Below are 16,218 nucleotides of genomic sequence, written 5' to 3'. Positions count from 1 at the left end.
ATCACTCTCTCACTCATTTCCAGGAATGAGCCCTAAATGGCCTAAATTGACCAATACGTTCCAAATCCCTAGCCACAGTGATTGGTTCAGGCATGAGCGTATGACCCAGATCAGGTCAATCAGAGCCAACAAGACTCAGTTCTGGAATTTTGGACTGAGCCATTTGAGCAATAGGCCTTTTCTTTTCTGCGGGTTTGAGCTTGGAAGCACCCGGCCCCAGGAGCAGCTGGTAACTTATACATATAAGACAAAGTAAGGCAAGGCCAAGGCTAAGGCCTGACTGATTCTACCAGTAAAGATACAACGAGCCAGTTTTTGATTTAAATGGTTTATTATTTACAGAGACAGCAAGAAGAACAAGCCAGCTTCCTGTGATCCTTGTTCCACACACCAAAAAGGATGACACTGAAACAAAAGCGGCTGAACAATTGTAACATGGGTTGTAGGATACCCTATTGCTGAGGAGCCAATCCTAGAGTGCAGTTAACAGGTTTTATATTCTGCAGCTCCATTCTGAGTAGGGAGGGCAGAAAGCCCCATAGCTCATCAGAACCTGGGAAGCAATAAGAAAACCGTCTCAGGGCAGCCTCCCAGGGGAGATAGGGAGGCAAGTGGAAGGTGGCCTCACTGCCTTACAAGCCTTCCATTCTCTCATGTTCTGGGAGGATCACAAGGCATTCTGCCAAGACTTAGATAAGCTTTTCATACCTTTGCCAGTGTGGCCTATATGAATGAATACATGCAAGGTCATCGTGGTGCCATGGCAGAAGCATTCCCTTACAGTATCACTGTGGTCACAAAGAGAGGGCCTGTCAAAAATTAAGCCAACTCCTAGGAAGTGTTTTGGAGAAATCAGAAAAGACTAGATCTTAGTTCCATTATTTGGGCCACTGGATCAAGCCTTGCCTGCAGCAATTGTTGATGGACATTTCGACCAAATTCCTTTTCTAATTTAATCCAGTTTGAGTTGGATCATTAGTTACTTGCAACCAAAATCTCTTAACCAATACAACATCCTCTCCATCTTCACTGCCACCTGGTCTAAGCCACCAGAATTTCTCACCTACATGTCTGCTATTCTCTCCTGACTGGTCTCCTGATGCCACCCTCCATTCTCCAACCATTCTCCATGCCTGACATTTATTGTTGAATGAATGAACAAATGAATGAATGAATATCACTAACCTCTCACTTAAAACCCTTCACTGGCTTTCTTTTACACTTAGTTGAAGAATGAAAGTTCTAAAAAAAAAAAAAAAAAAGAATGAAAGTTCTTGAGACAGTTCATAGGACCAGCATGATCTATCCCCTTACCTACCTCTCTTGCCTCATCCCCTACTTTTCTGCCCTATTTGCATCTGAAAAAATAAACTATCAGTGGTCATTGCCTTGGTACATTATGCTTTGTACACCCCACCAGCTACCCAACAGCATCTGTCCTCACTTAGCAAAGTCCCACTTATCCTTCAAGGCTCATTCTTAGGAAGACTTTGATTTCATCCAGGAGTCAGTTCTTTCTATATGCTTCCAAAACACTTAGCAGCTGCCTCTAACCTGCACTCTAATGATCACTATCTGATAATTCTGTTACCTGAAGTTCTTGGGAGTCTGATTCTTCTCTTCATGGTGTCTACTGAATCTTATTCATGGTGGACTGTTTCCTTGTGTATTTCAACTGTTTTTTCCTTGTGGATTATCAGCTGTTTAGAAGGGCTTTATATGCAGGAATTCTGTGTAACCTGCAATGGCCGGGGGAAGAAGGGGAGTGTCCACGGAGGAGATCCAAAGAGGATTTGCATTAGTTTCTGCTAGGCATCTGAGAGATACTTTTGGAGTAGGTCTCCTTTGATTGTTAATTTCTCAGCCTTGGAGATTCCTAGACATGCAGGGGATGTAAATATGAACCCCACACTCATCACCCCATACTCATCAAGGGCAGGCATGCAGTTTCAAATTCTCAGAAGATAGTTTCTTTCCCCCACCCTAAGACCAGGTCAGGATGGACATATATCCTTTTTGTCTTCTTTGCTAGTACTCAGATGTTTGTTTGTTTGTTTTCCCCTAGTCTGCACTTTCACTGTGGGTATAGCCCTTCAAGTGTCCTAGATTTATCAAGGGTCTCAGTTCCAATCCCTAACTTCATGTAAGCCCAAGCCTTCATCTCCCCAAATGTCTGTTAAAACCCAAATGGTTGCAGGTCCATTCAATGTTAAATGATTGTATTTAAAAGGATGTTTGGGACTTCCCTGGTGGCACAGTGGTTAAGAATCCACCTGCCAATGCAGGGGACATGGGTTTGAGCCCTGGTCCGGGAAGATCCCACATGCCGCAGAGCAACTAAGCCTGTGCGCCACAACTACTGAGCCTGTGCTCTAGAGTCCGCGAGCCACAACTACTGAGCCTGCGTGCTGCAACTACTGAAGCCCATGCTCCGCAACAAGAGAAGCCACCACAATGAGAAGCCTGCGCACCACAACAAAGAGTAGCTCCCACTCGCCACAACTAGAGAAAGCCCGCATGGAGCAAAAAAGACCCAACGCAGCCAAAAAATAAATAAATTTATAAAAAAATAAAAAATTAAAAAAATAAAAGGATGTTTATTGTTTTTATTTCCAGCATTTCCATGTGTTATGTAGCAGGAAGTTCCAGATATTGTCAGAAAAGGAAGTCCACCTCAATACTTAGTAGACAGAACTGTCACTGTCTGTTTACTTGTCTATTTTCTCCATGAGCATCAAGCTCTGAGAGGGCAGAGACAGGGTCTGACTCATCTCTACGTCAAGACACCCAGCTTAAGATCCCCCCCCAGAGTAGAAGTTCAGTGCATTTGTTGATACCAAACCTCCGCTCAGACACTCGTATTGAAGGGGAGCTCAATTTCTCCCACTCCCAAAGTAACCTTTCCTTTGGAAAGGTCACCTGGGTGACCATCTGGCAAGTGGGGGACAGCCTGCCCCTTTTCTGTGTTCATTCCTCCCAGCACTTGGCTTATCCACTCAAGATTCTGCAGAGTAGGACTCAGGGTCTGGATGATCCCAGTGATAACTGGGACTTTGAGCTTTGATCCAGGAGAAGGCACAGGGGCCAGTTCAAGATGAAAACCTAAGGTTCTCATGCACCGTTAGTGGAAGTTTAAATTAGTACAACATTGTGGGAGAGCAATTTGATGGCACCTATTGAAATGTTAAGTATGTATATCTATCAATCTTGCAATTCACTTCTCTGATTCTATTCTATTCATAGAAGAGGAGTCACTGTTACATTGTTTGTGGCAGCAAAAAATTGAAAGCCACCCAAATGTCCATCAATATGTGATAAACTAAATAAGCTTTCTTCTGCCATACAAGGGGAAACTGTAAGATGGTTTTTGGTTTTGTTTGTAATGAGGAAGATCTGTGTATATTGACATAGGTAGAACTCCTGTGTCATGTTACTGAGTGAAATATGTGAGTCTGCAGGACAGAGTATATCATATGACATTTTTTTTAAATTTATTTATTTATTTATTTTTGGCTGCATTTGGTCTTCGTTGCTGCGCGCAGGCCCCCTCTAGTTGCGGCGAGCGGGGGCTGCTCCTTGTTGTGGTGTGCGGGCTTCTCATCGCTGTGGTTTCTCTTGTTGCGGAGCATGGACCCTAGGCGCACAGGCTTCAGTAGTTGTGGCACGTGGACTCAGCAGTTGTGGCTTGCAGGTTCCAGAGTGCAGGCTCAGTAGTTGTGGCGCATGGGCTTAGTTGCTCTGCGGCATGTGAGATCCTCCCGGACCAGGGCTCGAACCTGTGTCCCCTGCATTAGCAGGCAGGCTCTCAACCACTGCACCACCAGGGAAGTCCTATCATATGACATATTTATGTAGAAAAAAACAAATGAACCTACAAGCAGTATAAATTGGTACATCCTAGAGGCTATTTGGCAGTATCTATCAACCTTCTGTTTTCTTATTTTTTGGCTGTGTTGGGTCGTCATTGCTGCACGTGGGCTTTTCTCTAGTTGCGGTGAGCAGGGGCTACTGTTCATTGCGGTGCACGGGCTTCTCATTGTGGTGGCTTCTCTTGTTGCAGAGCACGGGCTCTAGGCCACAGTAGTTGTGGCACATGGGCTTAGTAGTTGTGGCGCATGGGCTTAGTTACTCCGCAGCATGTGGGATCTTCCTGGACCAGGGCTTGAACCCATATCTCCTGCATTGGCAGGTGGATTCTTAACCCCTGCACCACCAGGGAAGTCCCCAGCTTTTAATCGCTGAGCCTTTGATTAGAGTCTACTCTATGCCAGGCCCAGCACAGGCTGAGTGATGGGAGTATATGGACTGAGATCCTGCCTTTGGGATGCCCACCATCTACTTGGGAAAACACATACACACAATTAGTCACCATGACTTACTATTTATTGAACAAATAAATAACTGTACTGCCCATCAAGGTAGCTCTGGACCCATGGGTGAGGACAGGAAAGGCTACCTAGAGGAAGAAGGGGTGAGTAGAATCTTGAAGACAGGAAAGCTCTGAATTCAGAAAGGGCTGAAGAGGGCATTCCAGGAAAGAGCTTGAGCCAAAGTGTGGTTGTGGGAGAGAGTTGAAGAGACAATGAGGAGCTTGAACTTAGCACAAGATGTGTGTAAGTGAAGAAGGGGAGTAAAGCTGGAGAGAACTGGGGCTGGATCATGGAAGGCCACAAATGCTGTATTAAGGAGCATGGTACTGTGGGAGCCACAGAAGGTTTTAGAGCAGGCAAGTGGTGTGACAAGAGAGGCATGTTAGGGATTATTTAGTTTAAGTCAGCGAGAGGTCAAGAGAGGGTATGAGGTTAGCAGGAAGCAGATGTGATGGGCAGAGACTCAGGGTTGCAAAGAATGAGGATGCTTTGGGGACACGCCTCCAAGGGCCAAAACATTGCTCTACATCCCCTACACCCCAGCCAAGCCTCTGGGTATTATTTCCAGGATCCTTCTCCTAGTTGCTAGGACTGAGGAGTCCTTCTAGGGTTTGATATTAGGCTGGGATTTTATCACCAGAGCAGAAGCTCTGGCCTAGCTCACCCCCTCCTCCTGATGGACCAGATGGACAGTTCTCAGACCCGTCCCCACCAGCCCTGCTCTACTAAGAAAGGACCCAGAACCTCTGGAGACTCTGAGGATGTGTATTTGTAGTCTTTCAGGCATTTCCCAGGCCACTGGGAATGCTGGGGGCCTAGAATATGGGATTGGAAGAAACCTGAGGATGGAGTTTGAAAGAATATCTAAAAGGAAACTTGGGACTTCCCTGGTGGCTCAGTGGTTAAGAATCCGCCTGCCAATGCAGGGGACACGGGTTCAAGCCCTGGTCCGGGAAGATCCCACATGCTGCGGAGCAACTAAGCCTGTGCGCCACAACTACTGAGCCCGTGTGCCACAACTACTGAAGCCCATGCACCTAGAGCCCGTGCTCTGCAACAAGAGAAGCCACCGCAATGAGAAGCCCTCACACCGCAACGAAGAGTAGCCCTTGCTCGCCGCAAATAGAGAAAGCCCGCGCGCAGCAACAAAGACCCAACGCAGCTAAAAAAAAAAAAAAAAGGAAATTGAGGCCCAGAGAGGTAACATGACTTGCTTGGGGTCACACAGCAAATTTGGGGGAAATCAGGACTGTGCCCAGGTCTCCCGGGGAAGGCTGAAGCGCTCTGGGGTTTTGATAATCTGGTGCATGTAGAGAGTGGAGAGAGTTGGAGCCAGCAACTATGGGTTCAAATCCTGGCTCTGCCATTTACTATAGCTGTGTGACCTTGGGAAGTCACTTAGGCTGTCTGAGGCTGTTTCCTCAACTGGAAAAGGAGGATAACACCCACCTTTCAGGATTGTTGTGAACATCAAAACACATATAAAGTAGTATAGCACAGTGCCTAGCACTCAGTAAGTGTTCAATAAATGTCAGCTACTGGTCTGGCAGCGGCAATAGTTTCTGTTGAGTGTATTATTGAATATGAATCCACATACTAACAGTGAGATTTGTCTGTTTCCGTCTGTGTAAATCCGGGCTAATAACCAGTCCCTGTCCTGTCACTTTTCTGTCCAGCCCCTGCAGCAGAATGGGTTAATAAGGTGTGTAAACGTTCCAGTGCTGAGCACTCAATGGTTATTCAGCCCAGAGCAATTCCTCTCCAAGTCCTACTCCGCAAAATTTCCTGCCAGCCTAACCAACTCTTCTATACTGCCGGGTGCTCCCCTGGAACCAGAGAAAGGGATGTCCCCCACCTCTCAAGCCTGCCCGGCTGAGGAAAAATGGGGTGGGAAAGCAGCGAACGCGTACGCTGAGAAGGTGAGACAGGAAAGGGAGAGCAGGGAGAAGGTTGGTGAGGAGGAGGGAGGTGCACGAACGTGGTGTGGAGTTGAGAAAAGGGTAGAGATTGAGGGACTTGGAAATAGGATGCAGGTGAAAGGACAAGAGGGGCAGTACGAGAGGTGAGGGCGCTGAGATATGCGGGGGGAGTGCAGGAAGATGGGGATCTCTTAGGAAGGAGTGGGAACCCTCCTCTTTGAGAGGTCCGTGAGTCGCCCAGGGGTAGGGGGTCCAAGCTTCCAGCAGTCGCTTCTCCTGGCCGCCGCCCCTAGGATTGGAGTCGGGATCCCGGGGAGGGAGCCACTAGCCCGCGAACCGTGGAGGAGGCGGGGAGGGGGGATCCGCAACCTGGGATTGGCCGCCGCTCCGCCGGTCGGTGACGCGAGGCGGGCGGGCCCCTTTGTGACATCACAATCAGCTGTTTGAACGTTCCGATTTGTGCCGTGAGCCCAGCAGCGGCGGCTGCACAGACTCAAAGCCCCGCGGGCGAGCGCAGCGCCCTGAGTGTCCGACACGTACCCCAGCCACCTTCCCGCCCAGCCCCCGCGATGCGGCCGCGCCTGTGATCAGCCGCCAACCCCGGGACGCCCCGCCTCACAACTACCTCAGAGCCACCTCCGCCCGCCGCTCCGCCCCAGTCCCCAGGTGAGTTACGACCGGTTTTGGCCAGGGGGCTCCCGGAGCCTGGGGACACGCCCCGCGCCCCCAGCTCCCGGGTCTTTGTCTGTCTCCGCCGGCGGCCGCCAGGGCAGCATTCCCGTCTCCGGATTGGCTGCCGCAAGCCCGGTAGACCATGACGTCTCCCGATTTGCATATGACATTGAGACGTCACCAAGGCCGGCACCGCCCCCCCACCCCCTCTCGGCTCAGGTCGCTTGTCCTCCGGTGACCCGTTTGGCGCTGGGTCGGGGCTGGGCCTATGGGTGAGTGACGCTGAAAGGCAGCGGGACCAGAGGGTCCTCCAGTTTCCTGGGCTAATCCAGGAGCTGGGGTCAAGCCTCTGATCCCCTACTTTCGTCTTGCGACTTGAGAGAGGTTCCGAAGGCGCTACTGAGTCTAGGCTGGGGGGAGGGGGTTGTCAGGAATTCAGGGGCCCCTGAAGCTTCGGATCCAGGTCACTGGGGCAGCGCCAGATGGTGGTACTACCCCCTCCCTCTGGCTCCAGGTTCTGCACCCCTGGGACTAACATCATAACTTTCTCCGAATCCCTGACATGTGTGAAGCGCCTTAGCTGACGTCATTCCCAGCCCCCAAACGAGGGGTCTTAGACCCCATTTCATGGAAGGGAAACTGAGGCCCTGAGAGGGGAAATGGCTTACTCGAGGTCATGCAGCCAGTTAGAGTCATGCCTACCTAGTGAGTAGCAGATGCATTAGCCATGGGCACATACCTAGTAGGAGCTCATTACAAGTAACAAGTTACACATCCTCCTTCCACTGAAGACTCTACCTTGGGCTAAGCACCATCCAAATTTGATAGAGCTCCTAGGTTTCCTCACTCCTGGATCTTTTTCCAGGAGGTCTCTGGAGACTGGGTCCCCTTTTGAGGCCCTGACCCTCACTCTCTTCTTTGGAGTTGCCGAGCCCAATAAAATCACTGCCTCCTAGCTGTTCTGACCACAGAAATGTGAGTCAATGCCTGCCTCAGGGTGTCTCCAATGTTGGGATGGAGTGGAGGTGAGAGTTCCCTCTGTTTGGCTCTTCTTCACCTCCCAGCCCCAGAGTTGTCAGCTAGAGAGGACTGACCTGGCCTAGTGCTGGGGACTACAAGGCTTGTGCTGCCCCTTTCTGCTCACAGAGAGGGACCAGAGAAGGAGCGGGAGAAGGAGAGCCTCTGACTTTCCAAATAGATGGGCCTATGGGCTGGACCAGCAGTTCCATCCCAGCCTAGACTTTGCTCAAGGGTGGCCTGGATGGGATAGAGGTGGCTTGGGGCTCAAGTGTTATTCCAGGCACAGCTGCTATAGTTATTAAAGGGAACGGTTCTCCCTGGAGCAGAGCTGGGAACGTAAGAACCAGGAAGCTGGCAGGGTTGGGAAAGAAAAATCCTGGGAGCCTCCCTCAGTGGTCATGAGAGGGGGCGGGCACTGGCTGGCTGGTGAGGTTGTCAGTTCTGGCTCTGTCACTGACTTTTTGTGTGACCTCAGGCAGGGAGCTTCCCCCACGCTAAGCCTCCCTTACCTCAATCTGTTTGTAATTTGAGGAGGCCCAGAGTAGACTCTGGTACACAGTGGGTGCTCTGGAAAATGCAGGATGAATCTTGGTGCCAGGAACCTCAGACCCTTTTATAGCTGAGAGAGGCAGTGACTTGATCAAAGTCTGACTCCTGTCTGACTTCCCCGTGTCCCCTGCATCATTATATTTTGGGGGATTTACTGAGGGCTTCCTGACTGTGTTCACTCTGGACTGAATGCTCAGTGACCTGGGGCTAGGCCTGCTCTGCCACCATCTAGCCGTGTGTCTTTGGATAGACTTATGTCCTCTGATCCTCAGCTTGCAAAATGGGCTGGGTGAATATCATGGCTCCTGAAACACCTATTAACTTCCTTTTCATTTTCTCGATGGAGCAGTAGGTCCTTGGAAAGAGGGTGTGCCTCAACAAGGCCCCAGTCTTCCCTTCCTTCAGGAGGGGCCACACTCTCTGGATTTTTGGTAACTGAGTCACTAACTCCCTGTGGCTACAGATGGGCTGGGATATGTGGCTTGTGCTGGGCAGGCACTAGTTGAGAGTGGCCCAACCTTTCATAATCCCTGAAGATCTACCACCAGGGAGGCCAACGCCCAGGCAGCACTTCCTTCTGGAGCCCACCGTGGATCCGCCAAATATATGAGTACTCTCAGGGCATAGAGTTTAGGTGATTCTGTGGCAAGTGTGAAAATATACCCAGCGATTAGAGGTAGCAACAACCATAAGAAATACCCCAGGTGGGTTAGCAATAAGAGTAGAATGCCTCCAGGGAATGGAAGTGTGGACATGCCCCCAGGGAGTTTTATAGAAAGTGTGGAAACTTCCTTAGAGGAAGGTGACAAGTGGCTGAGTAGCAAAACTGTTGGCTATCTTCGGGGACATGTGGAGAGTCAAGCTCCAGGGACATCCAGGGGGCCTGGCCAGCAGCCCCTAGCCCAGGTCTAGTCCTGAGGTAGGCTTGGTGTTTACATTCCTGGAGCAGGGGGTTTCCTTCCTCATCTTCACTGAGGGAAGGACTGATTGAGGGCTTGAGTCCTGGTCAAACCCTCAGTCCTCATACTTAAGGGCTCCTGGGGTCTGATAGCTCCCTCCCTCCATCATCAGCTCCTACTGACCTGCTGTCTCCCTGGGGCCAGGCAACCTGATCTTCTTCCTCCTAGCCAGGGATGCTGCCCTTGAGCAGGAGCTTAGGAATAGGGAGTAAGAGGGGGGAGGGCCTGTGGGAATAGGATCTTCATCTGACAGACACAGCTGAGGCCTATGCGATCACAGGGTGAGGATGCTAGCTGTTCTGTGGGATTTCTCCTAGCGAGCACTTTTCAAGCCACACAGGCTCAAGTAGTGGTTCTTAATCTCTGGGGTCAAGGACCGCTATTTAGGAAATCATGATGAAAACCAAGGTCCTTCTTTTCAGAAAAATACACATGGACCATGGCCCCAGGCCACTAAGTTAAAAATGCCTAATCCAGACAGATACCCAGCAATGGAGTATAGTGGAGTATAGTGATCTGGAATCTGCGTGGGTTAAAATCTTCTGTGTCTTACTAGCTTTGAGATTTTGGGCAAATTATCTTACATCTCTGAGCCTCAGTTTCTTCACCTATAAAAAAGGGATAATAATTATACCCACTTCCTAGAGTTATCATGGGGATTACTTGAGGTAATATAGGTAAAGTGCTTAGTATAGTACTTGGTACATGAATGTTAGCTATATGATGATGATGATGATGACGATGATGATGGTGATGATAAATAATCACAATACTGGGCGATTTCTTCCTTGCTTGGAGAACTGTTTTTACCCTTCAAGGTCCAGGTTGGATGTCCAATCCTCTGGGGAACCTTCCCTGACAGAGTCTGGTCATATATAGCACTCCTAGAGCATGCAACAATATTAATAATTATTAATAATAAACTAGTTGATTAGTTTATTGAATGCTTACTCTGTACCCAGGTGCTGTTCTGAGCACTTTGTGTTTAGCTCATTTAATTCTTATGAGAGCCCAGAGAGGATACTATTATTAGCTCATTTAATTCCTATAAGGGCTGAGAGGAGGATACTATTATCCTTGCCATTTGACAGATGAGAAAACTAAAGCACAGGTAAGTTAAATAACTTCTAAGGTCATACAGAAAACAAAAGCTTGAAGGCAGGCTGACTTACCAGAAAGGGAACACACACACACACACACACACACACACACACACACACACACACACACACACGACAAAGCTTTCCCACGCATCCCTGTTGTACCCTTATCACTGTTCTGGGGGCTGGGGGAGGTATCCCCAGCCACAATGGGGAGACCAGTCTGTGATGCCTCTGACTCCTCTCTACCTCCCAGGTTTCTGCACTGCCATAGGGCACCCCCCTGAGGCCTCTTCACTCCCCCACCATGCTCCAGCGCCTCACCAGCCTCTTCTTCAGCTCCCCGGCGCCCCCCGAGGACCCCGACTGCCCTCGAGCCTTCGTCTCCGAGGAGGATGAAGTGGATGGCTGGCTCATCATTGACCTGCCGGGTGAGGCCCGAGTCTGGGGCCAGGACTGACTCCTGGGCCTGTGAAGTCGTCATTAGGGCAAGTGGCCGAGCAGTTGAGCAGGGAGCTGCTAAGGGGTTGGGGAGTTCCCCCAGGCCTACTGGGCAAATTGGGGCTGAGGCAGTAATATTGGAGATGGAGGGTAACAGGGCCCCATCCCATGCAAGCTGGGGCCATCTCCTGGCGGTACAGTGTTGGAGTCCACACCTCACGCGCCCTAGGGCAGCAGGTCGAGACTGTGGATGCCCAGTGGGTATGGCGGGCGGGGCTGCGTGTCTGACTAACGATGCCCTTTCTCTCCCTGCCCCATTGTGTCCGGTGTGTGTGTGTGTGTGTGTGCGCGTGTGTGTGTCCCTCCCTGCTGCGCCCCCTCTTCCGCATGGCTCCCCCTCCCGCGCCGCGTAGACAGCTTCACAGCTCCACCCAGCCCCGGGGCCGCCCCGGCCCCTGCGGGCCGCCCTCCGCCCGCACCCTCCTTGATGGATGAGAGCTGGTTTGTTACCCCTCCGGCCTGTTTTACTGCAGAAGGGCCTGGGCCCGGGCCTGCCCGTCTCCAGAGCAGCCCCCTGGAGGACCTCCTCATCGAACACCCCAGCATGTCCGTTTACGTGACCGGCAGCACCATAGTGCTGGAGCCTGGACCTCCTTCCCCGCACCCCGACACCGCCCTGCCAGACGGAGACCTTAGCGACGGGTGAGCCGGCCGGGGGCGGAGCCTGGAGGCCTAGAGAAGCTTGTCTTGGAGGCTAGGGTCCCCGCTGCAGGAGCGAGCCCAGGAGATCCCCTGGCAGTGCCGGGGCGGGGCCTTTAGAGGTGGGTCTTCGAGGCAAAGGGCGGGGCCCATGGGCCGGAATGAAGCTAGGCTTGAAGGTAAAGGGGCGGGGCTTTGAGATAGGGAGAGGCGTGGCTTCGTGGCTAGGGCGGGGCTTGAGAGAGAGAGAGCTTAGAGGCTTGGGAGCGCTGAGGCAGTAGGCATCTCCAGGTTGGCTTGGAGGAAGGGCTGGTACCCACAAGAAGGGCATTGTGCGCCCCCCTAGGAGCAGGGACCAAATCGTGTGAGGGTGCGGGGACAGGGTGGGAAGTGCCAGCGCTCTCCTCCGTCCCCCACGACTTGTCTAGCCCTGACTGCCTCGCTCTGTCCCCGCAGGGAGTTGGCGCCTGCTCGCCGTGAACCCCGGGCCCTGCACCACGCCGCCCCTCTGCCGGCGCGGGCCGCACTGCTGGAGAAGGCGGGCCAGGCGCGGCGCCTGCAGCGGGCCCGGCAGCGGGCCGAGCGCCACGCTCTGAGCGCCAAGGTGGTGCAACGGCAGAACCGCGCCCGCGAGAGCCGTCCGCGCCGGCCCAAGCACCAGGGCAGCTTTGTCTACCAGCCGTGCCAGCGCCAGTTCAACTACTGAGCTTCCGCCGGCCGTGCCGCAAACCCCTCGCTGACTCCCGACCCTTATCCAGCCCCTCCGCCGCAGCCAGTGTGCTGCTCGAGGGGCGCCTGCAGCCCACTTCGGGCTGGACGCCACAACCTCCCTTCTTCTTAAGTGTGTGAGGTGGGGGTGATAGTCTCTCTCTCTCTCTCCCACTCCTTCTATTTCCCTATCTCTGATCCTCTAATCCGCCTCTGAACCTCCCCCCCCCTTCACCCTCCCACCTTCTGGCCCCTTCTGACATCTATCTAATCCTCCATCTCCCCCACCGCCGACACTCCGTCGGTTCCCATCCTGATCTTTGCCCTGACATTCTCCATCCCTGCCCTCCGGTCCTCTACTTCTGGCCCACTCCTATTTCTGAGAGTGTCTTCTTCCAGTTTCATATCTGGCTCATTCCCTACCTTCAGCTCCCACTTTATAAGCCTCAGTCAATCTAATGTTTGGCACTGCATTCACTCCTGCTCCCTTATTACTCATTCCCAGTAATTCTCCCACTGAGACTAAAGGGTTCTGCCTTTAGTCTTCCCCTTCCCTCTCCTCTGGGGGCTGGGCTCCTTGGAGTTGCTTAGGCATGGAAAGGTAAGGTATGTGGGAAAGGACTGTGAGATGTGAGTTAGAGGGAGAAGGTGGAGGGAATCGAGGAAAAGAGGAAACCTACTGGAAATGTAGACAGGACAGACAGGTTGAGATGCTGTAGGGAGCAGGGCACAATGGGGGCTGGCACGGTGCTTACTCAGAGAGGCCAAGCCCTGCTCTCAAGCTGGAGCGTGGAGTCTACTCCCACATCCCTTTTCTATAATGCCACCGCCCAAATCTCTTCCTGAAATCAACCCCTCTGCAGGTCCCTGTATCTGAAAGGCTTAGTTAGTACCTTGCTGCCCTACCCACATCAACCCAGCAGTAAAGGCTGGGCAAGGCCCTGCCATCCTAGACATCTGTTCACATGCCCAAGGTGCTAAAACTAGCTTAGGAGAGATGCAGGCCAGAGGGATTCTAGGCAGGGGAAGGACACCCCCCAGAATAAGAATGCAGAACGATGATGCTGGGGAGGACAAGCTGTGGGGTGAAGCCATCCCAGGAATGGCAGCCAGCCTTCATCTTGCCTCTGGCCTTGTATTTCACACTCTGCCAGGATGGCTAATAAACACTCCTGAGTAGGAGGCCAGGAGCCCCACTGCCACAATCCCCAAATAGTCCCTGTCCAGGTTCAGGGCCTTTAGGGGAGCCTCTCCTCATTTTCTTTCCCAGGGCTCTCTTCCTTTCTAGGCTGCTGGGGGGAAACGGGTACCCTATGGTTCCCCTTCCCTTCTCCTCCAGTAAGTACCTAGAAGAGGGAACCTGAATATCTGGGTGAGACAAAGGGGACAGGGGCAGCCAGCTTTCCCCTTCTTACGGTGGGATTGACTTTTGGGCTCAGACACCAGCAACAGCCTCTTGGGATGCCCCGAGTTGCTTCCCTTTTCCCCTTTCTGTCCTTTTCTAGTGTGTGCTCTTTCTTCCTTGAAACCTTTAAGATTTCCTATTACATACTAACATAGGTCTTTCCCTTCAGTTCTAGGTTTCTAGGCCTCACAGCCAAGCTGAGGCTTACAGAAAACTCTGCAACCCCATGCGGGCAAAGGCAGCTGCCCTCCCTGACCCTATAACCCTAGGCCTCCAGTGGGGTGTATGGATAAGGGAGGGGGTAGCCCCATGGATGCTGGGAATAGGACAGAGAAAGCCCTGTTGGAGTCTCCTATCCAAGGGAATAAGCCAAATTTACAGTAAGAGCAGATCAAAGTCCCCATGCTGGTCCACTAGGGCCCCAGTAGTTGACAACCTTGCTCCTCTCTCCAAGGTTCTCCTTCAGCTACGACCTAGTCCGTTTTATTCTTCCAGCTACTCCTAGGTTACTTCACAGCCAGCTTAGGGTCTTCAGCACTTCCAAGAGCTGAAACTCCCTCCAACTCTTCTTGCCTACTCCTTCGCTGCCAGCTGGAGGCTAGGCTCAGTTCTGGGCAGTGCTCACGATCCTTCTGTGGGGGAAAAGTTAGTTATAGGGCATTTGGCCCAAATTTCAAAAGGCCCCTACCTTACCCGTATTTCTGGAGGCTCCTGTAGTTCTAGAACCCTCCAATATCGTCACCTGGCTGGTTGCAAGGCTCATGTTTTTGTACTTTCCTATAGATTCTGTAGCATTTGAGTGTGGCAATATTTTAATTGTGTATAGATTTCTAAGAGCCAACACTAGTTTGGTCTCCTGCTAGTCTGACTCCTGAAGCATCAGACCTCGTCATACTGTATTGACTGTGTATGTGCCTTTCACCTTGAGCATGCTTCAGGATTTCTTTTTTAAACCACAGAACTTGAATACATGAGGGAACCAGAATTCACAAAGTCCTATGCAACCTTAGACAGGAGGAGGTTAGAGAGTCTGTCTTTACTGATGTTTCAGAGACCCTGGTGAAGTTTGTTCCAGACTGCGTTACTTAATGTCAAGACTACCAGCGCTTTGCCAAAACTGAGTATGTGAGAGCGACCCCTGTTTCTAGAGTGAGTCCCAATTATATCAAAGGACAACTTCCAGTAATTCTCCAATACATCTCTCTTCAAACTGGGTGTCATTTCCAGCCTTTGCCAGTCTGGCCCCATCAGGGTACCATCTGTGTATGAATGCAGTTTGCTGCTGTTTTGGAGTATGCTTGCTCCCTGGCCCCCACCTGGAACCTTGAGTTTGCTCTGACCCATAATGTTAGGTGCGTTGAGGACCCCACCAGAGCTCTTGGATGACTCCTCAGATCCATGTGGCTTTATGTGAGGGGACTGAAGGCAGACGTAACATGGCCCCTTATATCTTCCCTCTTGCCCTGCTGCCTAGTTCCAAATGGAACCAGTAAGATGAGTGCGTCCCTCTTGGGTGTCTTGTGTTGAGACTGGGTGAAAGGAGGAGACTCTGGTTGACCATGTTATGACATGTTGACAGACTCAAGGACACAACCACCTCAGCCTGGTCATGTGGCATGCCTGTGTATGTGTGTAACAGGATTCTGATTGTTAGATTGTAATGTTATTCCTCTATGGGAGAAAAAGTTAATATAAAGAAAAACAAATAAAAATCTATTTAAAGCACATTATGCTTTCTTCCTGAGTATAGCTAAAGTAGGAGAAGCACTCTGCAATCTCAAACACAGTATTGGCTTAGGGTGTTATTGTTAGGCTGGCTTTGGTTCTGGTTGTGTGTGTGTCATACAGGGAAGGAAGAGGGTAGATAAGCTTGCTTGTAACAGAGCCAGACAATGTGGGGTGACTCAGAAATAACTACTTCTAGAGAATCCTTATAATGCAAGACATTTAAAAAAAGGAAAATAAGAGCATGAGAATCACCAATTCATCTTTTTGGTCTCAGGCACTGGGTTATGGAGCCCCTGCAGGGGAAGGGATGGAGTATATGTCTAGCTGTAGGAGACACAGCAGAAGGCTGGGGCCCAGACCAAGATAAAGACAGGACCCCAAGCACTGAAGTCCCCTGAATGTTGGGGGTAGGGTAGGGGCAGAAGCAGCTGGTTTGGAGACCACAATTTTTAAGGTAAGAACAGAGCCAAGAAAGGGAAAATCCTAGGCACACTGATGAGTCACCCCAGGCCTGATGCAGATGAGAAACAGGGCAGCTAAAGAGTGGAACATAGTGGATATCTCTGAAGTACATAATGCAAAATGACAACTTTTATTTGGGAGCTGCTCCATTTAACCACGGACATGGACTGAAGTTAGAAACCTGAC

General features: G+C 51.2%; 1 protein-coding gene across 2 annotated transcripts; it reads left to right on the top strand.

The window, feature by feature from the left end:
* The first annotated feature begins 6,236 nt into the window (after positions 1-6,236).
* On the top strand, positions 6,237-15,567 carry TP53INP2 (tumor protein p53 inducible nuclear protein 2). Of its 2 annotated transcripts, XM_036826888.1 has the most exons (5): positions 6,237-6,289; positions 6,764-6,955; positions 10,846-11,020; positions 11,444-11,732; positions 12,186-15,567. In XM_036826888.1, the coding sequence occupies exons 3-5, from the start codon at positions 10,897-10,899 to the stop codon at positions 12,433-12,435; spliced, it is 663 nt and encodes a 220-aa protein (XP_036682783.1). In that variant the 5' UTR covers positions 6,237-6,289; positions 6,764-6,955; positions 10,846-10,896; the 3' UTR covers positions 12,436-15,567. The 2 variants fall into 2 exon arrangements, with proteins under 2 accessions (XP_036682783.1, XP_036682784.1); XM_036826889.1 differs by lacking the exon at positions 6,237-6,289 and having other exon boundaries at positions 6,739-6,955; positions 11,564-11,732.
* The last annotated feature ends 651 nt before the right edge of the window (positions 15,568-16,218 follow it).

Source organism: Balaenoptera musculus, chromosome 15 (genome assembly GCF_009873245.2).
Source record: "Balaenoptera musculus isolate JJ_BM4_2016_0621 chromosome 15, mBalMus1.pri.v3, whole genome shotgun sequence".
Taxonomy (NCBI): domain Eukaryota; kingdom Metazoa; phylum Chordata; class Mammalia; order Artiodactyla; family Balaenopteridae; genus Balaenoptera; species Balaenoptera musculus.
This window is presented reverse-complemented; position numbering and strand designations above follow the sequence as displayed.